The following is a 19,243-nucleotide window of genomic DNA, read 5'->3' as shown; positions in this document are numbered from 1 at the left end:
TCCCACCATCACATCCAGCTGACCCCAGGGTTATTTCACTTGTTCTTCTGATCCCACCATCACATCCAGCTGACCCCAGGGTTATTTCACTTGTTCTTCTGATCCCACCATCACATCCAGCTGACCCCAGGGTTATTTCACTTGTTCTTCTGATCCCACCATCACATCCAGCTGACCCCAGGGTTATTTCACTTGTTCTTCTGATCCCACCATCACATCCAGCTGACCCCAGGGTTATTTCACTTGTTCTTCTGATCCCACCATCACATCCAGCTGACCCCAGGGTTATTTCACTTGTTCTTCTGATCCCACCATCACATCCAGCTGACCCCAGGGTTATTTCACTTGTTCTTCTGATCCCACCATCACATCCAGCTGACCCCAGGGTTATTTCACTTGTTCTTCTGATCCCACCATCACATCCAGCTGACCCCAGGGTTATTTCACTTGTTCTTCTGATCCCACCATCACATCCAGCTGACCCCAGGGTTATTTCACTTGTTCTTCTGATCCCACCATCACATCCAGCTGACCCCAGGGTTATTTCACTTGTTCTTCTGATCCCACCATCACATCCAGCTGACCCCAGGGTTATTTCACTTGTTCTTCTGATCCCACCATCACATCCAGCTGACCCCAGGGTTATTTCACTTGTTCTTCTGATCCCACCATCCCATCCAGCTGACCCCAGGGTTATTTCACTTGTTCTTCTGATCCCACCATTCCATCCAGCTGACCCCAGGGTTATTTCACTTGTTCTTCTGATCCCACCATCACATCCAGCTGACCCCAGGGTTACTTCACTTGTTCTTCTGATCCCACCATCACATCCAGCTGACCCCAGGGTTATTTCACTTGTTCTTCTGATCCCACCATCACATCCAGCTGACCCCAGGGTTATTTCACTTGTTCTTCTGATCCCACCATCACATCCAGCTGACCCCAGGGTTATTTCACTTGTTCTTCTGATTCCACCATCACATCCAGCTGACCCCAGGGTTATTTCACTTGTTCTTCTGATCCCACCATCACATCCAGCTGACCCCAGGGTTATTTCACTTGTTCTTCTGATCCCACCATCACATCCAGCTGACCCCAGGGTTATTTCACTTGTTCTTCTGATCCCACCATCACATCCAGCTGACCCCAGGGTTATTTCACTTGTTCTTCTGATCCCACCATCACATCCAGCTGACCCCAGGGTTATTTCACTTGTTCTTCTGATCCCACCATCACATCCAGCTGACCCCAGGGTTATTTCACTTGTTCTTCTGATCCCACCATCACATCCAGCTTACCCCAGGGTTATTTCACTTGCCCTTCACTTCCTCTTACATCTCCACTGTACCCCTGTCCACTTTGTCAGGACTCTGGTCAAAGTGCTGACATGCTTCCTCATCTACATCACTGGCTCTCTTTGAATATTAGCTGGGCATGGGTGACTTTGCAGGTTGTGTGAAAAACTGTGAATGTAATGTAGCTGTGTATTGGTGTTTGTATATGGGAGTGTAATTGTGACTGTTTGGTCGAAGTGATTCAGTTTCAATTATGGGAGAGGGTACAATGGTAAATGTGTTGGAATGGTTTTCACTATGTATGCACTGTATATGGTGTGTGTGTGTGTGTGTGTGTGTGTGTGTGTGTGTGTGTGTGTGTGTGTGTGTGTGTGTGTGTGTGTGTGTGTGTGTGTGTGTGTGTGTGTGTGTGTGTGTGTGTGTGTGTGTGTGTGTGTGTGTGCGTGTGTGTGTCAGGATAGATTAAGCCAGTTGAATGGGAGGTACCCAGGGGTTGTGTCCAGGTAGGGCTGTCCTATTCATGCACCAGCTCGTGTCAACACACACACATCTCCGTCTACACACACACACACACACACAATCCTGGATGGTGGTTATCCCCTGCAGGAGTCTGGCTGTCAGCCCTGACCGATACTAAGAGGAGCTTATTTCAGTGTGTATAGAAGGGTGTACTGTGTGTGTGTGCAGGGCTGGCAGGGCTACAGTTCCATGGGGTTACTCTGTATAGGCCATCAAAGTGTTCTGGGAGTGTGCTGGTCTAAACAGGTCTGGGAGAGGAGCCAATCTCTGCAGGACCATAGCATACACATGCTTGCGCGTGCGCAGACACACACACACATGCAGAATGGATGTAAACCTTGTTGTGTATAAGATGGAGAAAGAGAATGAGAAAAAATCAAATGTTATTAGTCACATGTGCTGAATAAAACAGGTGTAGGTAGACCTTACTGAGAAATGCTTCCTCATAAGCCCTTAACCAACAATGCAGTTCAAGAAATAGAGTTAAGAAAATATTTACTAAAGTAAAAAATTCAATAAAAAGTAACACAATAAGAGGGGGGGGCAGTGTAAATAGTCCTGGTAGCCATTTGATTAGCTGTTCAGGAGTCTTATGGCTTGGTGGTAGAAGCTGTTAAGGAGCCTTTTGGACCTATACTTGGCTATCCGGTACTGCTTGCCGTGCGGTAGCAGAGAGAACAGTCTGTGACTTGGGTGGCTGGAGCCTTTGACAATTTTTTGGGCCTTCCTCTGACACCGTCCAGTATAGAGGTCCTGGATGTCAGGAAGCTTGGCCCAAGTGATATACTGGGCCGTACACACTACCCTCTGTAGCGCCTTACGGTCAGATGCCAAGCAGTTGCCATACCAGGCGGTGAATCAACCGGTCAGGATGCTCTCGATGATGCAGCTGTAGAACTTTTTGAGGATTTGGTGTTGTCTTGCCCTCTTCATGACTGTCTTGGTGTGTTTGAACCATTTATAGTTTGTTGGTGATGTGGACACCAAGGAACTTGAAACTCTCAACCCGCTCCACTACAGCCCTGTCGATGTTAATGTGGGTCTGTTTGGCCCTCCTTTTCCTGTGGTCCACGATCATCTACTTTGTCTTGCTCACGTTGAGGGAGAGATTGTTGTCCTGGCACCACACTGCCAGGTCTCTGACCTCCTCTCTATAGGCTGTCTAATCATTGTCGGCGATCAGGCCTACCACAACTTAATGATGGTGTTGGAGTCGTGAGCTTAGTGATGAGCTTTGTGGGCACTATGGTGTTGAACGCTGAGCTGTAGTCAATGAACAGCATCCTCACATAGGTGTTCCTTTTGTCCAGGTGGGAAAAGGTAGTGTGGAGTGTGATTGAGATTGCGTCATCTGTGAATCTGTTGGGGCGGTATGCGAATTGGAGTGGGTCTAGGGTATCCGGGATGATGGTGGTGATGTGAGTAATGACCATCCTTTCAAAGCACTTCATGGCTACCGACGTGAGTGCTACAGGACGGTAGTCATTTAGGCTCGCGTCACTGGGCAGCTCGCGGCTGGATTTCCTTTTGTATTCCATAATAGTTTGCAAGCCCTGCCACATCTGACGAGCATTGTAGCCGATGTAGTAGGATTCAATCTTAGTCCAGTATTGATGCTTTGCCTTTTTGATGGTTTGTCTGAGGGCATAACGGTATTTCTTATAAGTGACGCGAGCTCCTTGAAAGCGGCAGTTCTAGCCTCTAACTCAGTGCGGATGTTCCCTGTAATCCACGGCTTCTGGTTTTGATATGTACGTATGGTCACTGTGGGGGCGATGTTGTCGATGCACTTATTGATGAAGCTGGGGACTGGGGTGGTAACCTCCTCAATGCCATTGGATGAATCACGGAACATATTCCAGTCTGTGCTAGAAAAACATTCCTGTAGTGTAGCATCCGCGTCATCTGACCATTTCTATATTGAGCGAAAAGTACTTCCTGCTTTAGTTTTTGCTTGTAAAGAGGAATCAGGAGGATATAATTATGGTCAGATTTGCCAAATGGATGGTGAGGGAGAGCTTTGTATGCATCTCTGTGTGTGGAGTAAAGGTGGTCTAGAGTTTTTTTCTCTGGTTTCACATGTGACATGCTGGTAGAAATTAGGTAAAACTGATCTAAGTTTGCCTGCATTAAAATCCCCGGCCACTAGGAGCGCCGCTTCTGAATGAGCATTTTCTTGTTTGCTTACGGCCTTATACAGCTCGTTGAGTGGGGTCTTAGTGCCAGCATCGGTTTGTGGTGGTAAATAGATGGCTACGAATAATATAGATGAGAACTCTCTTGGTAGATAGTGTGGTCTACAGCTTATCATGAGGTACTCTACCTCAGGCGAGCAATACCTCGAGACTTCTTTTATATTAGACATCGCGCACCAGCTGTTATTGACAAATAGACACACACCCCCGCCCCTCGTCTTACCAGACGTAGCTGCTCTGCCCTGCCGATGCACAGAAAAGCCAGCCAGCTCCATATTATCCGTGTCGTCGTTCAGCCGGTGAAACACAAGATATTAATGTTTTTCATGTCCCGTTGGTAGGATAGTCTCGACCGTAGATCATCCAGTTTGTTTTCCAGTGATTGCACGTTGGCCAATAGAACCGATGGTAGTGGTGATTTTACTCACTCGCCTACAAATACTCATAAGGCACCCTGACCTTGGCCCCCTGTATCTCAGTATTTTCTTCACGCGAATGACAGGGATTTGAGCCTTGTCTCCGGGAAGCAGTATATCCTTTGCGTTGGACTCATTAAATAAAAAACATTTGTCCAGTTCGAGGTGAGTAATCACTGTTCTGATGTCCATAAGCTCTTATCGGTCATAAGAGATGGTAGCAGCAACTTTATGTACGAAATAAGTTACAAACAAAATAGCACAGTTGGTTAGGAGCCCGTAAAACGGTAGCCATCCCCTCCGGCGCCATTATGACTTAAACTTAAAGAAAGACCCTAGCAGTATGTGTCAGAGGACTTCCTGTGTGTGAAGGCTGAGTTTAGGGCTGAGCCACAGTAAAATGGGCTCCCGAGTGGCGCAGTGGTCTAAGACACTGCATCTCAGTACAATAGGCGTCACTGCAGTAATTGGTTCAAATCCAGGCTGCATCACATCTGGCCGTCATTGGGAGTGCCATAGGGCGGCGCACAATTGGCCCAACGTCGTCCGGTTTTGGCCATCATTGTAAATAAGAATTTGATCTTAACTGACTTGCCTAGTTAAATAAAGGTTTGTCGTGTCTTTGGCATCATTAAACTGAAGACTTATTTTTATCAAATAAATTCTCTGTAATTATTATTACGTGATTAAACTAACTTAATCATGTAAATGTAATTAACAAGGAAGTCGGGGCACCAAGGAAAATATTCAGATTACAAAGTTATAATTTTCCTAATATAACTTTCAGATATTTTAATCATCCATATCATCCATACATCAATTGTCTCAATCATTTATTCATTAACTAACTAAATAATCACAGAAATGCACACACAAACAAACAAGTAGATATGGTCACAAGGAAATGATAGGGGATGTGCCCTAGTGTGCTAAACTGGTATGGCGGCTTGTTAGACAAAGGGACTGAGAAGGGCGTGAAAGATAAAAGACACTATACAGTTGATAATTATAACATTGAAATGCTACTCCTTTGCACATGAATGTTCACTCATTCGGGCATAATTGCAATCGATATATATATTTACGCTCAGTGTGTCGTCGTGATCTCTGTTGGAAAGTTTGTTTCTGTTGGAGAGTTTGTCCGCCCTCTCTCTCTCTGCCGTGGTTAGAATGGATAGTTCAGAGTAACATTCAGCAATGTTGTTAAAGAATAGGTGTTTCGTCGGTTGTCGGTTCTCGCATTCACAGGTACATCATTTCTAGCTGCAGACTAGTAATTAGTATCGAAGAGTAGCTCTTATTCTGTCGGTATCGATAGTCTCAGAGTTTAACCACGTGGTATTATGGTTAAGAATTCAGCAATCTACTCAAACCTTAGCCCTCTCGGTTATCGAGGTAAGCTGGTCTGAAGATAAATTCCCAAGGTGGGGGTTATATTCAGAAAAGCAGAAAAAGGCTGTCCCATGACACCAGATCAATGTCTGTGCTTATGGGGCGGGCCAATGACTTAGTTAACTTTAAAGGGAATTGGGTTCCCTTTCATTAAACAGTTTAAAATCACATTACATAAGTTCACAAATAGTTTCATCTTTACTCATTCATTTTATACAACAATTAGATGCAAGCCTCATAACTGAGACTCTTGTATAAACAGAGTTATGGTGATATGGCTGTATTGTCTCTCATGAGTTTCACAAACATTAAACAAATAGACCGGTCGTAGCTGGATTCTTCCTCGACCATGTACACCTTCTCCAAAACATGTACATTGCTCAGTCCTCAAGTTCTATGCTGGAGAAGAGGTTCCTTTGTTCTCCTGTGAAAACTCACTCTCTCTTGTACTCTGGCCATGAGGAGAGAACTCCTCAAGGAATTTATGACCTGCCTAACAGAACCTGTTGGTAGGGGGTGAACGAGAGAGGGAGAGGGATGGTACTCACTATCCCCAAAGAGGGCAACGTCATGACAAGTTAAATAAATTAAAAATAATAATAAAAGAATTTGAATGAGAGAATCTATCTCTGTGAGAATCAACAGAGAACAGCGGAGAGGGAAATAGAGAGAGATAATTTAAATGGAAATGAGATGAAAGGGATGAGGAAAGAAAGAGAGCGAGATAAAGATGAAATAGAAACAAGCTGAAAAAAGAGGGAGATTGAAATTTAAAGAAGAGTAAAATGAGATGAATGAGAAAAGGAGAGGAACACAAGGCATGTGGCTAAGGGAGAAAGAGGAGAAGTAAAAGAGGAATGAGAAAAGAGATGGATTGGATGGAATTTCAAATAGAGGAGGGGAATGAGGAATGGAAGGCCATTGAAGCAGCGGAGAGAAAGAGGTAATTTGTGATTGGCTGGTGACAGTGAATGGAGGTGATTGGTCAGCTCGTCTACGGAACACTGGCTCTGTCACATGCCGATTCACTTCAGCCACGGAGAAACCCACGTTCGTCTCCCCTGTGTGTGTGTGTAATACAATTATTTGCTTGTACTGCAGTGATGCCAATTATTTGTTTATCATATATGCATAGTCACTTTAACTATACATTCATGTACATACTACCTCAATTGGGCCGACCAACCAGTGCTCCCGCACATTGGCTAACCGGGCTATCTGCATTGTGCCCCGCCCACCACCCACCAACCCCTCTTTTACGCTACTGCTACTCTCTGTTCATCATATATGCATAGTCACTTTAACCATATCTACATGTACCTACTACCTCAATCAGCCGGACTAACCGGTGTCTGTATGTAGCCTCGCTACTTTTATAGCCTCGCTACTGTATATAGCCTGTCTTTTTACTGTTGTTTTATTTCTTTACTTACCTATTGTTCACCTAATACCTTTTTTGCACTATTGGTTAGAGCCTGTAAGTAAGCATTTCACTGTTAGGTCTACACCTGTTGTATTCGGCGCACGTGACAAATAAACTTTGATTTGATTTTATATTTGTCCTATTTTATGTACAAGTGTGTATTAATATACGTGTGAATTGGAAATGTTTTTTTTTGCAAATCTCAACTCCCCCTGAGACACCCTCGGAGAGTGGTCATTATCAACTATTAGGGTTAAGTGCATTGTTCAAGGGCACATCAGCAGATTTCTCACCTTGTCTGTGTGAGGATTCAAACTAGTGACCATTCAGTTACTGGCCCAAGGCTCTAACCGCTATGCAACCTGCCACCCCGCTGGGCAACCTGCCACCCTGCTGGGCTACCTGCCACCCCGCTGGGCTACCTGCTACCCCGCTGGGCTACCTGCCACCCCGCTGGGCTACCTGCCACCCCGCTGGGCTACCTGCTGTTTGTGTGACATACAGATCTGAGACAGATCTCTCATTTCTGATTGTATATTTGTGTGACAGACTGTACATACAGTGCCTTGCAAAAGTATTCATCCCCCTTGGTGTTTTTCCTAGTTTGTTGCATTACAACCTGTAATTTAAATAGATTTTTATTTGGAACTTATGCAATGGACATACACAAAATAGTCCAAATTGGTGAAGTGAAATGCACAAAATATCTTATTTTCAAAAAATTCTAAAAAATAAAAACCTGAAAAGTTGTGCGTGCATATGTATTCACCCCATTTGCTATGAAGCCCCTAAATAAGATCTGGTGCAACCAATTACCTTCAGAAGCCACATAATTAGTTAAATAAAGTCCACCTGTGTGCAATCTAAGTGTCACATGATCTGTCACCTGATCTCAGTATATATACAGCTGTTCTGAAAGGCCCCAGAGTCTGCAACACCACTAAGCAAGGGACACCACCAAGCAAGCGACACCATGAAGACCAAGGAGCTCTCCAAACAGGTCAGGGACAATATTGTGGAGAAGTACAGATCAGGGTTGGGTTATAAAAAAATATCAGCAACTTTGAACATCCCATGGAGCACCATTAAATCCTTTATTAAAAAATGAAAAAAATATGGCACCACAACAAACCTGCCAAGAGGGGGCCTCCCACAAACTCACGGACCAGGCAAGGAGGGCATTAATCAGAGAGGCAACAAAGAGACCAAAGATAACCCTGAAGGAGCTGCAATGCTCCACAGTGGAGATTGGAGTATCTGTCCATAGGACCACTTTAAGCCATACACTCCACAGAGCTGGGCTTTACGGAAGAGTGGCCAGAAAAAAAGCCATTGCTTAAAAAAAAAATAAGCAAACACGTTTGGTGTTCGCCAAAAGGCATGAAGGTACTCTGGTCAGATGAGACTTAAATTGAGCTTTTTGGTCAAAGCCCAGACCTCAATCCAATTGAGAATCTGTGGTATGATTTAAAGATTTCTGTACACCAGCGGAACCCATCCAACTTGAAGGAGCTGGAGCAGTTTTGCCTTGAAGAATGGGCAAAAATCCCAGTGGCTCGATGTGCCAAGCTTATAGAGACATACCCCAAGAGACTTGCAGCTGTAATTGCTGCAAAAGGTGGCTCTAAAAAGTATTGCACGCTCAAGTTTTCTGTTTTTTTGTGTTATTTATTGTTTGTTTCACAATAAAAAATATTTTGCATCTTCAATGTTGTGTAAATCAAATGATACAAACCCCCAACAAATCCATTTTAATTCCAGGTTGTAAGGCAACAAAATAGGAAAAATGCCAAGGGGGGTGAATACTTTTGCAAGCCACTGTACTGGTGTTTTGCAAGTGTGAATTATTTCCAGTGTTTGCATATATATCCAGGTAACATGTCTATATGTTTGTATGACCTCTCCGGTTTAGAACCTCGCTGTGATGTCAGTCTATCAACATACTCTGTCTTCCACAGAAGGACCTGTCAATCAAAAATCATATGCCGGCATCATCATGGGCACTCAATGATGGGGCTTGATGTCTGACCTGTTTGTGTGTGTATTGAATGTTTGTGATATTGACGTCTAACCTATGTGTGTGTCAAGGTGTGGCGGAGCAGTTTGCCATAGCGGAGGCTAAGCTGAGAGCCTGGTCGTCTGTGGATGGAGATGACTCTAATGACGACTCGTATGATGAGGACTTCATTCCCGCCAATGAGCCCACAACACAAAGCACAGGTACTGTACACACACACACACACACACAATCTTAATCAGACCTCCTCCAAAACTTCTAAAGATACTAACTAGACATTTTTCAACTTCCCAATTTGAGCCAATGCTACCCAATTACAACTGGAGTATCACTGAAGAGTGCAAAGTCCTCCTTTCTCATATCTTCATTTATTCCTACCTTGCTTTTTACCCTCCAGGCCCTGCACATCCTTTTCCCCCATCCCCCCACCTCTCTCTGTCTCCTCTCTCTCTGTCTGTGTGGTGACAAGGCTGTCTGTAACTCTTATTGTCCCAGTGCCCTACTTTCATCCTCTCACAAAAAAAGTTGGTCCCCAGTGAAATTTGATATCCCTCCTGCAAGTTTAATTAGATTATTTTGCTGCAGACAGTTTGTTGGCTGTGTGTGTGTGTATATGTATGGTTGTGTGTGGGGATGCCAATGCTTTTAGGCTGATTGCTTACTCCACTGCACCAAATATGACTGCGTTGTTTTGCTTGAAAATGTCATTTATTTTAATTTAGTATTATGTATTTTATTCCGTAACACTACAGTGTATGGCTGAGAAATTGCCCCAAAGGCACAGATCTAGGATCAACTTGAATGCTATAACCTTCACCCTTTCCAGATTTAGCCTGATAAGTTAGTTTCATTAAATAATGAATCTGCTATAATTCCATAACAATCCATTGCTCTGTCATCAGTAGGGATCCTAGTTTTTCCTGACTACGTGACCTGACCTTGTCAGGCATGGTCAGACATTAGCAGGGTTATTCAGTATACTTACTGTCTCTCTTCTCCCCCTTCTCTGTATCCAGAGGTGCCTCCTTACCTGAGGAACATTCTTCACAGTCAGGTGTGTCAGCACCTGGGTCTGCGGGGGCCGTGCTGTGAGGGGGCAGGAGGAGGAGAGGGGGGAGACAGGCCCTCCCCCACCTCCACAGACACCCTCTGCTCCAGCCTCTACAGCCTGGACGAGCAACACCCCTTACTGCGAGATCTCACCCATCACTGCAGTAACAACCATGGTAACACCGCCGAGCTGGCTGCCAAGATCCTCTCAGCCCTGCAAGGGGGGGAGGAGCTGCTGTTGGCCCGCCTCCAGAGGGTGGGGCAGGGGGTTAGAGGGGGAGGGGACTTCAACAACCTGGGGGGTGGGAGGAGCCGGCCGGGGGGGGAGGAGTCACCTTGCTACTCTGTGACCTACTCCGAGACCTATCTGTCACCTGGGGAAGACGAAGGTACGCCCTGCAAAGACTATGAGGGCACCGTGGGCCAGGGAGAAGGAGAGCGCGAGGTGTACCCACCTGACTATGCCACCCACAGGAAGGTCTCAGATGTAGCCTCCTCCGGGGTGGTGTCTCTGGACGAGGATGAAGAGGAGGAAAAGGAGGAGGAGGATAGGGAGAGAGAGCAGAGAAACCAATGACTGTCCTGTCATTGATTTTTTTGTTAAATCAACTGTTCATCCCTCCATCTCTCCGTCCCTCCCATGGCCTCTGACATGTCTAAACCTGTCTGCATGTTTTTTTCATGACTTGAACTCTTACTGCAGTGTAACCTCTCTGTCTTGGCCTCATCGCATCATGTCGATCCCCTACCCGCCTGTCCCCTTGACCATTTGATATGTATCAATATATTTTTGTCTTGAGGCGTCCAAACAATCTTTTCTATCAATGTGAAGCAGGAGAGCAGGACTGGCTGTCACAGGCTTCAGTAACAAGCCCAACGATTGGTCTGTGGTTTCAGTAAGAAGCCCACGGATTGGCCAGTGGGGTTCAGTGCTCCAGCCCCCCACAACAAGAAAGCGAGTGACTGCTAAAAAATAAAAGGGACACAACTGACAGGAAAAAGACTGAACCTTAAAACTCTGAAATATCTCTGCATGTTTTTGCAAGTGCTGAACTGAACTTGTGTGCTGACCTGGTCTTGAGCACGTCGGTTTTGTAGTTTGGGCTGTTCTGTATAACCCCTCCCTTCCTCTGCCCCCAACCAGATACAGTATATCCCATTGGAGATGTTGGGCGCGTTCCTCTGCCCAGGCGTTGTTGACGCATGCCAGATCTTACAATGCCTGGATAGGTATTTTACGTATCAGCTACCCACATATGATATACCAATCTGGTGCCCGACGGCACAGTCGATGACGTGGCACGCAACCATTGGATGATGCATGCAATGTCTGAGAAGGGGAGCACTAACCCCTAGCATCCTTCTGGGCATGGCTTGATGAGAATGCCAAACTACCGTATGTAACCTGTCACCAACAGTTATGAGAAATGCTGGAATGTCTTAAAAGTGACAGGAAATATGTATTTTAAAAACAAAAAAATGATTGACAGAAATGATATGCTTTTATTGTACTAGTTTTCTATCATTCAACATGTTGTTATTATAATTATTCTGAATATCATTATGACTAACTGTCATAATGACATACTTTAGCTACCAGATTTTGTTTTTGGTTCTATGGTTTCCTGTATGGAATTCTTAAGACCAATGGTTCTCTTAAAAAACAACGAAGACAAAAACACAAATAGAATGTTCCAGAAGTGACCCTTTGATGAAAGAGATGTTGTTTGGTGGAGAAATTGTTGTACAAAGACAGAAACCTAGTTTCAGTGAGGAGGTGTTGAGTTGCATTGGAGATTTTCTATATTTTTGTATGCGTTGTCTTGCTTTAATCTTTGCCTATGCGGCGTGCCAGTGTATGTGGTTTTTGCACGAAGCTAACGTGGCTGTAGATTTCTCCTTTCTTTGTTATCACTGTGTGATATAGTATACCGGGAAAAAAATACAAATATGAACAAAAAAAGGTTTATTTAATTTTGAAAGAGGATACTGTGATACGGTTTGTTATTGTCATTATCCTCAATGGAAAAGTTTCATTTTCTTTGTAATTATATTGGACTTCTTTCTTTCCTGTTCATAGCTGCTCGTGAAGCAAAATTCCAAGTTAATTTTCTTTCCACTCTTTTTCGAAGGATGTCAGGAAAAGGGCATTTTTTGTAAATATATCGAAATCATTCCATTGGCATGGTGATCTGAGGAACCTTAAATTGGTTTGGTCAGAGGGACTGTCACTCATACAACTCAGGAAGTCCCATTGGTTCAGAGCGTCAGTATATCCCGCCCCTACACAACAAGCCACTGCTCACTCATCCTCTTTCACAGTGTGTGTGTGTGTGTGTGTGTGTGTGTGTGTGTGTGTGTGTGTAGGGAAATGTATTCAAGATTAAAGCACATAATTAGTGCTCAGTTCACCTCTTCAATCCTTTACTGATTTGTTCATGAAAACCCTAGTGTGTGTGTGGTGAAATATTACACAGTCAACAAGCTTGCATTTGTGCGTCCGCTCCAAAAACCCCTAATGCAGCGATTCCCTTTAAACAGTGTTTTAGTATAGCAGTGTTCTGACTGAAGGTAAAAGGCTTGGCCTACATGATGCTTTTGGAAAGGACAACAGACCAATCACCGTTCTCCCTTTTTGGAAACGAAAAATGTGTTTTAGACTTTCTACCAGAGAGATGATTAAAAGTATAGGTGGTGTCATACATTTTAGCACCATGATTTGAAAGGAAATAACTGAATTCTTTGATGATGACACTAACAACTGGTGGATTGAATGAGAGACACAAATTCAACTCAGGGGAAACCATTACGGCTGTGCCTTCATTTATAACCTTAGACCTCTGATTGGTCATACGGTCAGGTCAGTTCCATTCATTCTGTCCAATGACACATGCTAACCCACCATTGAGCCAGAGCCATAGATCCACTTGACATCCACAACATGCAGACATTTACATTATGGTTCTACACTGAACTATTCACAATATGTAGAAAGACACTTTGACAGCTGGGTGTTTTTTCTAGAATGCATCTTGTAATGCTTTCTGATTCTAATGCAGTGTTCTGTGCATCCATTTATCATGGTTGATGAGACTGTTTGGAGTACGAGTTTCTTACTTAGTGCTCTGCTCACTGTTCTTTTAAGTTCATCGAGTTGCTAATGTTTATCTTTCTGCCTATTACAGCTGTACAAAGTTGCTCATATGGTATTGGTCCTCCTCTTTGACAAGGTCAAGGGTTAAAAGTCAAACTAGAGTTGTGTAAGGTTAGATCCTGTTACATCTGTTTCCAGCTTGTCCTGGTGTTTAGTGTATTGGAGGGTTTGAGTATTGTCTAGTTGGAGGGACACTGCGTCACTGTCCTTTCACTGACATTACAGAGAGGGGATGTGTGTGTCCGGGGCAAGGTTGTGATTTTTGTCCTGTAGCTACGACTTGTGTTGCATTGTTCTCTGTCCCCCCCAGTCTGGCTGCACGCGCACTCACTGAAAGTGTCCCCCTGGTGGTGTGTGACTGGCACCTTGGTTCCGGGCATCTCGTTCACACACAGCTGTCACACACACTCTCCCTCTGTCTCCATCTGTCTCATTTTCTCTCCCCTTTCTCTTCCCCTTCTCCTCTCTGTCTCTGTCCCTTTGTCTCCCGCATTTCCTGTCTCCCACTTTCACCCTCAGTCTGTTTCCATCTCCTTCTATCCCTCCTTCTCTCTCTCTCTCCCTCCCTTCCTTCCTCCCACTATCCTTATTCACAGGAGCCCTCTCTTACGTAACAGGGACGGCAGGGCTGAGTGCTACCTTTGCCGACAGGCAATTAGCCAGCGATGATGAAAAACAACTGATGGACATGTAGAGCAATGGGAGATGGAAATCTCTCTTTATTTTATCCTCTCCTGCTATGTGTCTCTTTATCGTTCCTGTCTCTCCTTCTGTCCTAATACGAGTCTTTTGAGGTTAACTGCCCCAAAAAGCTGATGGTGGTTGCTGTAAGAGGCGGGTGATGTAACGGGGTGGCGCCACTGTCCTGTGATTGGATGAATGTCCTATGATTTATACTACGTCAACCAATGGGAATGAGCGTCCCTTTCCTAGTGTGGCACAGATGGATTTTAAAGGGAGGTGTGTGTGTGTGTGTGTGTGTGTGTGTGTGTGGTGCGTGTGCGAGAGTGTAGAGTGAGAGAGTGGCAACATGTTCTGTGGGTGGCCTGTTGCTCTAGGCCAGTACTGACATTGGGCACTTATCACAGACTTTGTGTGTGTGTGTGTGTGTGATAGACATGGCCGGGAGAGCGCCCCTGTGAGGCAGTGGCGAGTGGGAGGAGGCGATACACTACGTTAACATTTCATTCTAAAATCAGGGGCATTAATATGGAGTTGGTCCCCCCTTTTCTGTTATAACAGCCTCCGCTCTTCTGGGAAGGCTTTCCACTAGATGTTGAACATTGCTGCAGGGACTTGCTTCCATTCAGCCAGAAGCATTAGTGAGGTCGGGCACTGATGTTGGGCGATTAGGCCTGGCTCGCAGTTGGCGTTCCAATTCATCCCAAAAGTGTTCGATGGTGTTGAGGTCAGGGCTCTGTGCAGGCCAGTCAAGTTCTTCCACACCAATCTCAACAAATCATTTATGTATGGAAACAAGAAAGGGCCTTCCCCAAGCTGTTGCACAAAGTTGGAAGCGCAGATTCGTCTAGAATTCCATGGTATGCTATTGCGTTAAGATTTAATTTCACTGGAAGTAAGGGGCCTAGCCCGAACGATGAAAAACAGCCCCAGACCATTATTGTTCCTCCACCAAACTTTATGCATTCGGGCAGGTAGCGTTCTCTTGGCATCCGCCAAACCCAGACTCGTCCGGCGGACTGCCAGATGGTGAAGCGTGATTCATCACTCCAGAGAACGCGTTTCCACTGCTCCAGAGTCCAACGGCGGCGAGCTTTACATCCCATTTCATTAAGCTCCATAGGCAGTTTGGAGCTTGGTAGTGAGTGTTTCAACCAAGCTCTGTGAGCTTGTGTGGCCTACCACTTTGTGGCTGAACCGTTGTTGCTCCTAGACGTTTCCACTTCACAATTACAGCACATACAGTTGACCGGGGCAGCTCTAGCAGGGCAGAAATTTGACAAACTGACTTGCTGGAAAGGTGGCACCCTATGACGTTGCCATGTTGAAAGTCACTGAGCTCTTTAGTACAGAACATTTCACCGCCATTGTTTGTCTATGGAGATTGCATTGCTGTCTGCAACGGGTGTGGCTGAAATAGCCAAATCCACTAATTTGAAGGGATTTCCACATACTATAAAATATGAATATTCAGCCTGTAATCACCCAATTGCTCTCACCACCACACACCCACAGGGTTAACATCTAGACACAACAGGCCTGTTGAACATCTAGATACTACTGGCCCTCTGTTGAACATCTAGACACTACTGGCCCTCTGTTGAACATCTAGACACTACTGGCCCTCTGTTGAACATCTAGACACTACTGGCCCTCTGTTGAACATCTAGACACTACTGGCCCTCTGTTGAACATCTAGACACTACTGGCCCTCTGTTGAACATCTAGATTACTACTGGCCCTCTGTTGAACATCTAGATTACTACTGGCCCTCTGTTGAACATCTAGACACTACTGGCCCTCTGTTGAACATCTAGATACTACTGGCCCTCTGTTGAACATCTAGACACTACTGGCCCTCTGTTGAACATCTAGATTACTACTGGCCCTCTGTTGAACATCTAGACACAACAGGCCTGTTGAACATCTAGATACTACTGGCCCTCTGTTGAACATCTAGATACTACTGGCCCTCTGTTGAACATCTAGACACAACAGGCCCTCTGTTGAACATCTAGACACTACTGGCCCTCTGTTGAACATCTAGATACTACTGGCCCTCTGTTGAACATCTAGATACTACTGGCCCTCTGTTGAACATCTAGACACAACAGGCCTGTTGAACATCTAGATACTACTGGCCCTCTGTTGAACATCTAGATTACTACTGGCCCTCTGTTGAACATCTAGACACTACTGGCCCTCTGTTGAACATCTAGACACTACTGGCCCTCTGTTGAACATCTAGACACTACTGGCCCTCTGTTGAACATCTAGATACTACTGGCCCTCTGTTGAACATCTAGATACTACTGGCCCTCTGTTGAACATCTAGACACAACAGGCCTGTTGAACATCTAGATACTACTGGCCCTCTGTTGAACATCTAGATACTACTGGCCCTCTGTTGAACATCTAGATTACTACTGGCCCTCTGTTGAACATCTAGATTACTACTGGCCCTCTGTTGAACATCTAGACACTACTGGCCCTCTGTTGAACATCTAGATACTACTGGCCCTCTGTTGAACATCTAGACACTACTGGCCCTCTGTTGAACATCTAGACACTACTGGCCCTCTGTTGAACATCTAGACACTACTGGCCCTCTGTTGAACATCTAGACACTACTGGCCCTCTGTTGAACATCTAGATTACTACTGGCCCTCTGTTGAACATCTAGATTACTACTGGCCCTCTGTTGAACATCTAGACACTACTGGCCCTCTGTTGAACATCTAGATACTACTGGCCCTGTGTTGAACATCTAGACACTACTGGCCCTCTGTTGAACATCTAGATTACTACTGGCCCTCTGTTGAACATCTAGACACTACTGGCCCTCTGTTGAACATCTAGACACTACTGGCCCTGTGTTGAACATCTAGACACTACTGGCCCTCTGTTGAACATCTAGATACTACTGGCCCTCTGTTGAACATCTAAATTACTACTGGCCCTCTGTTGAACATCTAGATTACTACTGGCCCTGTGTTGAACATCTAGACACTACTGGCCCTCTGTTGAACATCTAGATACTACTGGCCCTCTGTTGAACATCTAGATACTACTGGCCCTCTGTTGAACATCTAGACACTACTGGCCCTCTGTTGAACATCTAGACACTACTGGCCCTCTGTTGAACATCTAGACACTACTGGCCCTCTGTTGAACATCTAGATACTACTGGCCCTCTGTTGAACATCTAGACACTACTGGCCCTCTGTTGAACATCTAGATTACTACTGGCCCTCTGTTGAACATCTAGACACTACTGGCCCTCTGTTGAACATCTAGACACTACTGGCCCTCTGTTGAACATCTAGACACTACTGGCCCCCTGTTGAACATCTAGATACTACTGGCCCTCTGTTGAACATCTAGACATTACTGGCCCCCTGTTGAACATCTAGATACTACTGGCCCTCTGTTGAACATCTAGATTACTACTGGCCCTCTGTTGAACATCTAGACATTACTGGCCCTCTGTTGAACATCTAGACACTACTGGCCCCCTGTTGAACATCTAGACACTACTGGCCCTCTGTTGAACATCTAGACATTACTGGCCCCCTGTTGAACATCTAGATACTACTGGCCCTCTGTTGAACATCTAGACACTACTGGCCCTCTGTTGAACATCTAGACACTACTGGCCCTCTGTTGAACATCTAGATACTACTGGCCCTCTGTTGAACATCTAGACACTACTGGCCCTCTGTTGAACATCTAGACACTACTGGCCCTCTGTTGAACATCTAGATACTACTGGCCCTCTGTTGAACATCTAGACACTACTGGCCCTCTGTTGAACATCTAGACACTACTGGCCCTCTGTTGAACATCTAGATACTACTGGCCCTCTGTTGAACATCTAGATTACTACTGGCCCTGTGTTGAACATCTAGATTACTACTGGCCCTCTGTTGAACATCTAGACACTACTGGCCCTCTGTTGAACATCTAGACACTACTGGCCCTCTGTTGAACATCTAAATTACTACTGGCCCTCTGTTGAACATCTAGATTACTACTGGCCCTCTGTTGAACATCTAGATTACTACTGGCCCTCTGTTGAACATCTAGACATTACTGGCCCTCTGTTGAACATCTAGACATTACTGGCCCTCTGTTGAACATCTAGATTACTACTGGCCCTCTGTTGAACATCTAGTCCCTACTGGCCCTCTGTTGAACATCTAGATTACTACTGGCCCTCTGTTGAACATCTAGATTACTACTGGCCCTGTGTTGAACATCTAGATTACTACTGGCCCTCTGTTGAACATCTAGATTACTACTGGCCCTCTGTTGAACATCTAGATTACTACTGGCCCTCTGTTGAACATCTAGATTACTACTGGCCCCCTGTTGAACATCTAGATTTCTACTGGCCCTCTGTTGAACATCTAGATTTCTACTGGCCCTCTGTTGAACATCTAGATTACTACTGGCCCTCTGTTGAACATCTAGATTACTACTGGCCCTCTGTTGAACATCTAGATTACTACTGGCCCTCTGTTGAACATCTAGATTACTACTGGCCCTCTGTTGAACATCTAGATTACTACTGGCCCTCTGTTGAACATCTAGATTACTACTGGCCCTCTGTTGAACATCTAGATTACTACTGGCCCTGTGTTGAACATCTAGATTACTACTGGCCCTCTGTTGAACATCTAGATTACTACTGGCCCTGCATACAGAACTAGGAGGCAACAGTAGTCTGCTGTAAACGTCTCATTGGAGAGCTAGAGTGTAATCTTCACAGATTAGAGAGTAGAGCTGGGAGTGGAGAGTTGGGCTGTGTTTAACCCACATTAGCCTCTGCCGCCACAGCAGTGCTTAATTAAAACGACCCACAATTCCCTGTGCGCTGGGCGGTGAGGTGACACCAAGGTAATGTCGTGGCTCCGGTGCACATCTAAACACGCACACAGACACATAGATGCACATTAAAACACACTTGCATACACACACACTTCGCTGTAATTACCTTAATTGTGAATGCAACTGGTATACAGAGCCGATGAAGGAAATGCAACAGCTTTATATGTAAAAAGATGCAATATACCAAGAGCACTTAGTCTCCCACTGTTCG

The 19,243-nt window shown here is 45.1% G+C and overlaps 1 protein-coding gene across 3 annotated transcripts in view; it reads left to right on the top strand.

Moving 5' to 3' along the window:
• The window catches only part of LOC106613118 (protein FAM131A), a 34,592-nt gene extending 19,352 nt beyond the window's left edge, over window positions 1-15,240 (top strand). For all 3 annotated transcript variants that reach the window (XM_014215072.2, XM_014215073.2, XM_014215070.2), the window contains exons 4-5: window positions 9,329-9,460; window positions 10,274-15,240. In XM_014215072.2, the coding sequence (XP_014070547.1) occupies window positions 9,329-9,460; window positions 10,274-10,884 (743 nt within the window). In that variant the 3' untranslated portion in view covers window positions 10,885-15,240. The remainder of the gene's footprint in view (window positions 1-9,328; window positions 9,461-10,273) is intronic.
• The last annotated feature ends 4,003 nt before the right edge of the window (window positions 15,241-19,243 follow it).

Source organism: Salmo salar, chromosome ssa09 (assembly GCF_905237065.1).
Source record: "Salmo salar chromosome ssa09, Ssal_v3.1, whole genome shotgun sequence".
Lineage (NCBI taxonomy): Eukaryota > Metazoa > Chordata > Actinopteri > Salmoniformes > Salmonidae > Salmo > Salmo salar.
This window is presented reverse-complemented; position numbering and strand designations above follow the sequence as displayed.